Genomic DNA, 12,199 nt, shown 5'->3' on the forward strand with positions numbered 1-12,199 from the left:
AATAGAACCCAGAAAAGCATGAAGTAATGACTTGCTAGTCCCCATTTGCTGAGTTAATCTGAGCATTAAGGATTTACTACCATTATTCTTGCACACATACCTTATTTAAAGAAATTAGAGCCGACAAAGGGCCAGTACATTAAAAACTTCAGCCAGTGGCCAGTGTTTCCAAAGTTCTAGTCCTTGGTTTACCATTATCTAGCCTTTCTAAATAGTGAGAACAATATGGCATCCGAGTCATCTGCATTTTTTAAATTGTCTTTAGCCAAAGACTTGGAAGCTGAAGAAACCCAGGATTGTAAATATTACACAGCAGGATCCTGACAATACAGTGACATGGAATGCTTTTGTCACCAGAGATTCTCTGAGTTTGCAGATCAAAATATAGTTGGCAATAATGACACTATAAAGAAGCTCTTATAAAAGTAGCTTATCTCTCCAATTCATCAAACCTGTCCCTTCACATCATAGAGAAGAGCCTGCACCATTCCCACTGTCCTCTTAGAATCTGCCTTGCTGTTTCTTGACTGGATGACTTTATTTTTGCCACCCTGTCCTCCCTTCAAGTACCTCCCTCTTTCCTATTCAGATCTTACCCAGGACTTAATGTGTAGCTAAATTCCCCCACTCCTTTGTGAGATTACTTGACTTCCCAAATGCAACATCTCCCTCTTTTGAGCAACTAATTCAACCTGTTAGAGCATTAGTCTCTTTGTAGTTGTTAGTATTCTTAATTTCATATTCTGGTTTACTCTCTCCCGAATTAGGAGCTCCGTGGGCATAAGGATTATAGATCTCACTTTTTGTGAGTTTCTCACTGCGACCAAAATGATGTTTCACATCTAATGAACTATGCTTTGCAGTTACAGAGTATTGATCCCAAATATGATACAGAATCCCATGTTGCCCTTCTTTTCACAGAACGAGGCAATGGAGTTTTCTCACATGTGTCTGTAATAACCCCAATTACAATCTTGAGCTTCACTATTACCTCTTCGGGAAAGGTTGCCTGATCTAGCACATAATAATACAGGACACTCAGTTAAATTTGAATTGTAGGTAAACAGTGATTTGTTCTCTTTTTAGTATACATGCATTCCTCAATTTTCTTTCTTTCTTTTTTTAGTTTTTATTTAAATAAAAACTATATTTAAATAAAAACTGGTATTTAAATACCAGTTAGTGAACACACAGTGTGATATTAGTTCTGGGTATACAATATAGTAGTGATTTAACACTTCTTTACATCATCCAGTGCCCATCACGACAAGTGCATTCCTTCATCCCAATTCCCAATTTTCTTTAAAATTAAAAATATCCAACCTACATGACTCTCTTCACTTACATTTATCCTTATCCTTGCCCTGTGGGGTCCTGTTTTTATTTAAAATTTTGGTATTTGTTCAGTGTGAATTTTTGGCATTAATTTGATTATCGAAAATACTGCATTAAAATATTATATGTTACTGAGTTCTTTGGGGCCCCCTTAAATTATGTTGTCTCTGAGGCCAGTGCTTTATTGCCCTCTCCCTAATCCCAGGCCTATTCTGGTTTTATTTTTTCATTTCTCAAATGACAATGATGAATGGCAGTGGCAGGAAGAAATGATCCCAGGGTCTAACACTTAGAATTTTTTTTCGTAATCATTTTGTATATTCACACTGTCTTGATTTTTTGCTTTTTACATTGAAAAGTTCAGTGATCCAGTTTCCTTCTCTCATAGCTGCATTTTAAACCAACTCGTAACTGTTAGTTTTTCAAAATAAGTTATATTACTCTCATAAATGGAAAGGAAATCTGGTTCTCAGAATGATCATGGGCTAGACCTTCTAATATGCTAATGGTGGACATCCTGTTTGCAAGGAGAAAGCTAAAGAGAAAAGCAGCAGCTTTGGCTGCTACACTTACGATATGCCTGAATATGGAGACAGGCAGCTAAAGTCACAGTTGCTGTGTAACTAACTTCCCTCCCCAGATAATGTAGCACATTGTGCTTCTCCATACACTTTTCTTTTCTTGGAGCTATTTGTACACTGATATTTTAACTCTGTAAAATGTTACCGCTTTGTTTTAAGCTCTCTCCACTTATATACTTCAGTGTATACACATGAAAGGGTCAGAATATGAATTTAGGGAGTAGAAAAGATACGGGGATTTATAAGATTTTAGATGGTTAAAAATATACAGGCATATACTCTAGTTTTGTTTTTTTAATAAAAACTATATAGGGTTATACATCAGACATTTGCTCAGAAACATAGTTAATTAAGCAAGTTATAGGGAAAAAAATGACTGCTTTAAATCTAGTTGTAGGTAGATGTGTTGTGTATATATTAGCTTTATGTATCCAGAATCTTGTCATTGGAAGAGAATATTTAGAAATCTCTTGAATGGTAATTTTTATGGATCCTCAAACACACTATCTTGTTATCATTTCATCATATATAGAAATTACTATAGATACCTACATGACTCTGTAGAGACTTGAATATGGAATAAGAATTGACTCACCAGTAGGACCATAAATAAATAAATCTGTAGGGTGTTTGACTAAAGGATAGATAATTTAATAGATTTGACAAAGTTTTTGAGGAGAATTTTCTCTTACAGGGAAAATAATGCCATCCATAAAGTTATGTAGAGCTTTCCATCCATGGGAATTTTGTTGTTCCTCATGTAGTCTTAAAAAGATAATGGAGGGACGCCTGGGTGGCTCAGTTGGTTGGACGACTGCCTTCGGCTCAGGTCATGATCCTGGAGTCCCGGGATCCAGTCCCGCATCGGGTTCCCAGCTCCACGGGGAGTCTGCTTCTCTCTCTGACCTTCTCCTTGCTCATGCTATCTCTCACTGTCTCTCTCTCAAATAAATAAATAAAATCTTTAAAAAAAAAAAGATAATGGAGCGTCTATTTTGTTTGGTTTAATTGTTTTACATAGCCATAAAAAAAAAAGAAAGAAAGAAAGGAAGGAAGGAAGAGAGGAAGGGAGAAAAAGAAAGGTAAAGAAAGAAAGAAAGAAAGAAGGAAGGAAAAAGAAAGAAAAGAAAGGAGGATAGAAAGGTGGGAAGAAAGAAAGGAGGAAGGAAGGAGGAATTGGGGAATGAAGGAAGAGGAGTGGAAGGAAGAGGGAGCAGGGTGGGAGGGATGAAAGAAGGGAAAAGAGAGAGAGAGAGAGAGAGGGAAGGAGGGAGGAAGGAAGGGAGAAAGAAACAAGGAAAAGAGAAAAAGAAACTATTCAGTGAAACTTCCAAACTCTGAAGTGAATAATTTATTAAAGAAGAGATTTTGGGATTTTTCATTTGTTTGTTTGTTTTGCCTTACCTCTGCCTCTTAGAATCCTACGAGACATTTTCCTTATGATTTCAAGCTGTGGGTTCCTTAGTGTTTCGCACCTCAGTGCATGACAGAAAAGAGATTCCAATCAATATATTTTGTGGTAAAGCATCTCTTCCGACTTTGATACAGAAGTTACAATATGGCCTAGGATGTATTGGTATGAAATTCTGAATTCTAGTGATTTATTTTAAATGTTTTCTAATTTAGTTTTTATCATCTCAATTATTTTCTATTAAGAACTGTGCTTACATAAGAGAGCAGCAAAAACCGTTTGTATTTGAAGGCAAAAGCAAACATCCTGTGTTTACTTAATTGATGAATGTCTGGAGCAGGAAGAAAACATACTTGCATGAAGTTGAATATGGACATATGTGTAAACCATCCTGAGAATGTATTGTTTTTCAGCAATTTAAATTTTTATTTCAGAGAAAACTAACTTTAGAGTTTAGATAACCAACACATAATAGCTGTTTATTGAATTTCCTCTTTCCCTCTCCCTCTCTCTCTCTCTCTCTCTCTCACTCTGTCTTTCTTTCTTGCTTAGATTCTTCCAGTCAAGTGTCTTTTTGAATTTTTTTTTAAATTTTAATGTCTCTAACATTGAATTTTCTAAACCAGAGATTGTTTCTCTTCTCTTAATAGACTGGAAGAAAAGAAAAAGGAGATCCTCTAAACATTGCAATTGATAAGATGACCAAGAAAACAAGAGACCTAAGGAGACAGGTACTGTTTTTGTTTTTATTTTACGTGCCTGGTACTGAGTGGTGGTTTTCAAGAATGTCCTTTTCCAGGGTACCTTCTAAGAGCTGACATTCAGGTTGCTATTCTTCATAGCACCTACGTATACACAGAAGCATTTCATCAACAAGGTAGAGTCTGCTGAGCAGACAGATGTGACAGCCTCAAGAGGTATGATGAAAACACCCTCTGAAGAGGAAGCTTGCTCACTGCCCAGAAACAATCTTCCCAGGTAGAGACTTGATGAATTCACTACCTTCTACATCTATTTTTCAGTTTTCCAGTTGCAGGTATACAAAGAGCCAGTCTCTGATTTCTGCTGGTTCATTCTTTCCACAACTCCGAAGGCCTTAAATGAATAAACAAGAATGCTGATAGCTAATGAGAAACACAACTCTTAATCTGATGGGCTAATTAAGGTCTCTAACCCTGTGTATTTCCTTTAGGGATCCAAGTCACCAAGGGAATGTTTGCTGATCAGATGCTGATCGGATGATGTTTCCATCACAGATGGAAACTGAGGACTGAAACAAGGAAAGTTAGTTGGATGGTTTGAATGGCTAATGGTGTCATTACTCTGACAGGTCTATTTTTGGGGATGAAAAAAATCTCTGGCTGGGGCTCCATTTTATCTTGAAGGTGCTATATCAACACTGGTAACCCTATTGTCTTGTAACCTTTATTTTATTTGTTTCCATAGTGAGCTCTACTTTCTTTGGTAGTGTTCTTTCTAGAAGAGTTATGCCATCCATTAAGTTGCAATAAAATCCCCTCTTGATTTCTGCCTGAGAGGCATCCTGTCTCCTACTGGTAGCTTTTTGCATAGTGTTGATTGTGTTAGTCAGCTAGAACCAGTCACTTCCCTGAGACAGCAACAACCTTATTTTGTGCAGCTGGAAAACCTAGACTGACATGACTGCATCTTGCCCTCACTACTCTTACATGTCAAGTACAGACAGGATTAGCAAGGTGCCTAGGCAAGAATGACCAAGAAGCATGTTAGAAGTGGTTTGAATGAGAGGAAGACACCCCTTCTAATTATTACTGCGAAGTTTCTGGGCTCCCTTCGGGTTATCACCTGTAGGTTGTAGGCATGCTTGAGCTACTGTCCTCCAGAAAAATCATAATTAGTTCTGGAATATGAAGACTCATTTACCCAGCTAACAAACAAGTCCTTGTTGGGGAAACATTAGCTTCTCATTTTATCTTAAAATGAGAGGGAGAATGAAATGATGTCCTATACCAAATGGATATTTGGCCAGATCTATCTCTTTGCCCTCTTAAACCATCTCTTCAATCAAATCCCCATCTGATATGAAATGATATGGGTGGTAGGAATTGGGACTGGGGTTAATGGGAAACATTGAATCAGGTGTCCAGAGACCAGGGTTTTACGTCTAGCTCTACCACTGAACTGGCTCTGTGACTACGGATCTACCATCTCTTGGTCTTTGTTTCTTATATATGAAAGTAGGGAGCCAAACCAAGTCTCTAAGCTCTCTCTAAGCTGTATAAGATTGAATGACACCAAAGAAATCTGCACTTATTTCCTATGCCACAGGTCCTAATGCTTGATATTCACAGATTTTGAAGCAGTGGGAGTACATCTTCTTTAGACCCTTTCTTTGGCTAGGTGGTCAAACAGGCAAAATTCATGATATGAGTCTTCTCACCTCTCAATCTCTTGGTTTTAGTAGAGACCATTCTGTTACATTCAGGAACCGGCAACCTCATCTCTCTGAGCTTATGGACATATCATAGCGACTTTTAAAGTCCTATTAGGAAGGAATGGATAAAGTAGTTTTTACTCTGGTGTTAAAAAGTTCTCAGGAAAGGGTTTACTCTTTCTAACTGAGGATAGTGGCAAAATTTGTAGATGGAATTTATGGTAAAAGTTGAAATGTTTTGGTGACAAGTTCTTCCTTGGAGGGCTTCTTTTAGGATGGCAGGGGAAGGAGTATATCATCCTTTGAAATCATTCCATGCATAAAAGAATTAATTTTCTGCTCACCTTTCCCAAAGATCGAGAAGAAGAAGGATAAAGAGAATTGTTTCATGATATTAAGATCCAAAAGTTATGGCATAATTTCACACCACATCCCCAAATTTGGTTCAAACATCTTTCTCTTTCCCAATTTGCCTTTCTAGAACTAAGATGGTTCCCATCTGTCAGTTCCATCCCTGTCCATATGTTGGGATATTTTTGTCTTTCTTTCCATCTCTTCTGTTTCTCCATGTACACCTGTAGTGGTACAGAAGCTTCTCTGATCTAAACAGAAGCTACCTAGCATTTACCCAAATGGAACTTGCAACAACTCTGATTAGCGTGGCTCAGGTGGACCTGCATTTTCAGTTTGGGTAGCTAGTTAATTGGATTATCAAGGTTTCGTCTGAGTATCTGATAGCAGCGAGCTATTGCGGCCCAGTGAATGCTAGTGGTTCAAATGAATGCATTTCTGTGACTGAAACACTTTCTGTTCTTTACATTATTGACAATCCTTTTTAGAAGACATTTTAAATGGGAGTCTTCCAGTGTCCACATCCACTTCCCTGTACACATGTAATCCTGTATATAATATTTAGAGCAACCAAATCACAATGGGAAAAAAAAGCTGAAAGCAAAGAAAAACATTTCTAGTGACTTTCCTCAAGTTTCTACTGTCAGTTTCTTGCTTCTTCCTCATAGCCCTAAGGTTGGGTAGTATCCTTCAGAAGGGTGACCCTGGAGTCCTGCAAAGTTCTGGTCACCAAATTAAAAAGAAATAAAGTCAATCATTATCATTATCTTGGACTTCCCTAATTGTAAAAAAAAAAAAAAAAAAAAAGACTTAAATTCATAGATAAATGAAAAAAATCAATAATAATTGAATAAAAAGGATTTCTGTTTCAGTTGTATTTTCAAGTAAGTGGGTCCCCTTTCTCTAGACAGTATATCTCAAAGAAATGGGGAGTCATAAATTAGGAAAAAGGTTGCAGGAACCCCAGGGTGTTATTTAAAATTGATTGGCTTAGAACTGTCTTGCCAATTAAACCCATGAGAGTGGGCAGTAGTAGAGCAGAATCCTCTTAAGAGTATTTTGTTTGGAATTAAAAATGGATTTAGGGGAATATTACTGCCAGCTTTAAGCATTATGTTTTAATTTTAGAGTTGCGGGCACAGTATGCCCATGTTTGAGCTATTGTCACTGCTGTGATTCTGGAATCAGACCATTATAAAAACAAAAGCTTTTGGCTGACTCCCCACCTGGGTACCTAGTAGCCCACATGGTCTACCCATCCCTTAAGAGAGGACCCAGTCTGTAGCTGCCAGCTGCTCTTCAGTGTCCTCCTTGTATGTGCCACCTGTGAACTCTTCCAGGCATGGTCTCTTGATTTTCTCTAAGCTTACAGGATGCTGGTCTGTTCTGGTTTTATTTTGGTCCTGTTATTAATTTTTGTTTTTCCAAGTTGATAAGCAAATCAGGACCCAAATATCTCCCTATGAGAAGCTAATAAATAATAATCATAACAAGTTAGGGCGTTGCTAAACTTAGCAACTCTCTCATTCCCCAAACTAATCAAGGACCTAATTCTTATCCCTTCACCCTTAATAGCCATCACAATAATTCCAGCAATGAGATTCAGTAAGTGTCAACTTGACAAAAGTGTCATTTGTGCTATTATAATCAAAACACTTTCAAACAAAAATCACATACAGAATGCTTTTCCATCGGGATGAACACTTAAGAGAATAGATTATATAACAAAGGATTTAAAAACAAACAAGCAAAAAATGTTATTGGATGGTATGTTTAAAGGTGTATTATTCAAGACCCTGCCTCCACTGAGAACTTATGTAAGAAATATGACTAAAGGTGGGCAGTAATCAGCAGTAGCTTCTGAAATCACTGCCCACGAAATGAAAACTAAACTCTGACGGGTATTGAGTCTGTAAAACATGCCAAGCCCTCTTCTAAGTTCTCTCCATGAATGGATCACATTTAATCCTCATACCAGCTCTATGAGATAGAAGAGATGTCACCATGCCCATTTTACAGATGAGGACATGAAATGAAGTAATGTACCCATGGCCTCATGGAGTATGGATATATAAAGGTTTCAGCCCAGGAGGTTTGGCTGTAGGGTCTTTGCTCATAACCCTTCCCCATTCTGCCTCTCCATCGAACCAGCATATGCAATTGGGTCACCCGTATACCAATCTACTCTGGGGGGATGTAGTTGGGAAAGAAGGAAGGTTCGCATGAATATATAGAGGTGCTTTATGATTTCCAGCAGCACTTTTACTACTTCAAGGTTTGGGGTAGGTGACACATACATACTATAGACAGAAAAAAAAAAAATTCTGTGGTGAATGTCAAAAAAATGGTTCTTAGTTGTGTTATGATATTGTCTCTCAGGTTTCCAGCTGTTATGGTTCACTGGGTCTTCTTTTTAAAAAGTGCTATTATGTTTAGGTAGCTGGCTTCTCAAAGTGTGAATTAGAGATTTTGCAAAAAAACATTTACAGAAAAAAGGAATTTTAAGGCATTCAATTCTTTTTCTCACATCTGCTCATGATGGGGCCAATTATTTTTAGAGTCATTGTAAGATAACATTTAAAATCATTTATTTCCAGACTTAAATCTGCTTTTCCTCATAAGGACACAAGGCTATCTATATAGCTACAACAAAAATAAAATGAAATAAAATATTAATTTCTTCCAAATGTTAAGGTTTATGTTCTTCACACTGAAAACCTATGTCAGAGCTAATAATCCCTAGAGTTTGTTTCCTAGGTCAGATTGTCTTGCTGCTGTAGAAATATGGAGACCAGAGAATGATCATACAGTGATTGGGACTTGAAATACAGAATATAAATAGCTCAGAGACTGACAGAGACAAATTGCATCAGGACCACCAAAGATCAGAATCAAAAAGGCAAGGAGGAGAATGACAGAGGTAGCAGAGGGCCCAAGAGTGCTGTGAAGGGTCATCCTTGGGACATGCCTCTTGAAAATGGGTTATATATTCCAGCCATCTCTACCTTAGGAAAATCCTGATATGACTGTCCTGAATGTCAGAGTATCATATACTTATTTATCTCCTGGTAAATACTCCTCAGGACAAGTTCAAAGTACAAAATTTCATCAGTTGGAAACAGTTCTTAAAATGTCACCATGGGTAAGCTCTTCCCTTATGTAGACACTGTTCAAGTCATGAAGTGATCTAATTTCTTCCTATGAGCGAGCATATAGTTGATTACTCACACATTAACACGGTCTTGTGTAGGACACCAAGCTTGACCTCTCCCTCACTAGTGAGTCTAGATCACAGAACAAATCCAGTAGCTCGATCAACATGGAATAATCAAATAACACACTGTACTAAGCAGAGGGATCTGTAACGTATGTGTGAATAGGAAAATGCTCAACCAGGCAGATTTGTTCTCTTCTGCTAATCTCTCCAGGCCCTGGAAGTCAGGGAAAAGTGGGAAGGGGAAGGATAAAGAGCAATGGCTGAGTCCCAAAATTCAAGAGAGTATCTGTCTTTGATCTAATCTCTGACACCTTCTCCTGTTCTAGGCAATGAGAATACCATTAAGAAATCTTGACCCTGGGGCATCTGGGTGGCTCAGTGGGTTAAGCCTCTGCCTTCGGCTCGGGTCATGATCCCAAAGTCCCGGGATCGAGTCCCGCATAGGGCTCTCTGCTCGGCAGGGAGCCTGCTTCCTCCTCTCACTCTCTCTCTCTCTCTTTGCCTGCTTGTGATCTCTCTCTGTCAAATAAATAAATAAAATCTTTAAAAAAAAAATCTTGACCCTCACATTGGACAATCAGCTATAGGATTATTAAAAAAAAAAATTCTACCATATTGTCTAGGATGAAATTCTTCAGAAGGAAATATTGGAAGATTTTCAACAATGATGATTTAAACAACAAGGATTTTTTTTTTTTTAAAGAATGTTGTTTTAGCTTACCAGAACACTGATTTCAGAGCACTCATCTTGATTAAATGAAATTGGCCCATATTCATTGTTGGAGGCTATATTTAGGCTGGGATTTCTTATCCAAACCTGTCACTGCAAGGGAGATAATTTTAAAGCATGTTGTACGAGAGTTTGCCACTATGGCCTGAACTAAAGTATTTCTAGAGTCGATGATAGCAGCTAATCACTGTTCTGACTGAACATACTCCGTGGATCATTGCAGCCCGCTTGTGGTCAAATATATCTGTTCCATTTGACCCTTCCTTGCCGACATTATCTTGTATTACCTGAAATAGCTGCTGGCATCTGTTTTCCCAGGGGAAATTTCCATCAGGACAGCTATTTCTTTATCTCTCCATTTCCCAAGGAGGCTGGATGCATCTGAAATTTAAAAGTGAGTCATCTTCCTGCAGGCTCTGCCTTTCCTGCTGTGGCCACAAGCGCTGGTAGCAGTCCGTTTGCCCTAGGATCTCATCACTGTGTGCCTTCCTGGCTCCAGTGAATGTCACTAATGATGGTGGAGGGAATTCAACAGTGCTCTTCGCTTGGGCTAAAAATTGTGAAAAAGAGAATGTTGCCTAAAATGTCCATCTATTTACTCTATACGCTCTTGACCAATCTTGGTCTTTTTTGGCTGAATGAAATTTCAGCCAAATCCTCACCCCACCCCCACCCTACACAATTGTGTGCTTCCCACAGTGATTAACTTTCCAAGAGAATTGCAGCCCTGTACAGCCCCTCCCATTATCATTCTTTGAATCCCCATCAGTCATTCAGTCTGGTGGATTTCAACTCCTACATGCATGTCCAGTCCATTCCTTCCTATCCACTCCCATTGACACTGCTTAATTGCTTTTCATAAAAATGATGGTCACAACCTCACAACCACTCCCCTCTACCCGAGCCTTCCTGCCTTCAGCTCACTCTAGCTCCAGCAGTTTTAAGTCAGCATTCACATATCCTCATGCTTTTGCACTTGCTTCTGCCTAGAATGCCCTCTCTCCCTTCTTTTTTTCCCCCCCAAGAAAATTCACAATTTTTCTGAATGCTTTCTCTCCCTCTTCCCCGCCCCCCAGGAAAATTCACAATTTTTCCTACAAGGCTTAGTTTAAATGTCACCTTATCATCACAACCTTATCCAATTCCTATAAACAGGGTTTATCCAGTAAGCTCTGGAGCATTTTAAAATACCCTTATTATGACACTTTTTACAGTAGATTTAAGTTATTTATGTGACTTTGCCTATTCCCCAGTGTTATTATTATTATTATTTTTTAAGGTTTTATCGGACAGAGAGATAGAGAGCACAAGTAGGCAAAGCCACAGGCAGAGGGAGAGGGAGAAGCAGGCTCCCGGCTGAGCAGGGAGCCCAGGAACCTGGAATCATGACCTGAGCTTAAAGCAGCCACTCCACTGATGGAGCCACCCAGGCCTCTATTTTTTGTTTCTTCAGGACATATCCTAGTTGCCAAAATAAAGTAACCCTATACTGCACAGGAGTTGAAAGAAGGGGGGCGCCTGGGTGGCTCAGTGGGTTAAAGCCTCTGCCTTCGGCTCAGGTCATGATCCCAGGGTCCTGGGATCGAGCCCCGCATCGGGCTCTCTGCTCCGCAGGGAGCCTGCTTCCTCCTCTCTCTCTCTCTCTTCCTGCCTCTCTGCCTACTTGTGATCTCTGTCTGTCAAATAAATAAATAAAATCTTTAAAAAAAAAAAAAAGAAAGAAGAAGACTTCCTTGTATGCAGGCTTGGTACCCAAGAAATGTCACAGTCATCAATTTCCCCTTCATTCTAAACTCTCACGTCTCAGGTTCCATTGATTTAACAACCAGATTTGTTTAAAAAAAAAAAAAGTCTACTTACACTGTGATAAAATATCTATTTGCGTTTTAACCGAGAACTTCAATGCCTTAATCCAGAAGTTCCCTGTTGCTGGGCTGACTTTAGAGAAGTAGCTCAAGAACCGACTAGAAATGCAAATAATACAGCTCCATCTTGGGAGACCGATTTCATGTACATATGGTGACACGTTAAACTCTGTATTGTAATAAGCTATCCAGATAATCTGTGATGTTCTAGCAGGTTTGAATTCCTTTACCTTTGTTTCTGACTGTGGGAACTTTCAGAAATCGTTTCAGTCTGCTCGGGGATGCATCTGAGGACT

The 12,199-nt window shown here is 38.8% G+C and overlaps 1 protein-coding gene across 5 annotated transcripts in view; it reads left to right on the top strand.

The window, feature by feature from the left end:
- Positions 1-12,199, top strand: part of LOC111148019 (catenin alpha 2) — a 1,008,661-nt gene that overhangs the window by 716,496 nt on the left and 279,966 nt on the right. For all 5 annotated transcript variants that reach the window (XM_022504362.1, XM_022504359.1, XM_022504361.1 and 2 more), the window contains one exon: positions 3,978-4,058. In XM_022504362.1, coding sequence (XP_022360070.1) covers positions 3,978-4,058 — 81 coding nt within the window. The remainder of the gene's footprint in view (positions 1-3,977; positions 4,059-12,199) is intronic.

Source organism: Enhydra lutris, unplaced genomic scaffold, assembly GCF_002288905.1.
Source record: "Enhydra lutris kenyoni isolate GAN:26980312 unplaced genomic scaffold, ASM228890v2 scaffoldscaffold18, whole genome shotgun sequence".
In the NCBI taxonomy this organism is placed as follows: Eukaryota; Metazoa; Chordata; class Mammalia; order Carnivora; family Mustelidae; genus Enhydra; species Enhydra lutris.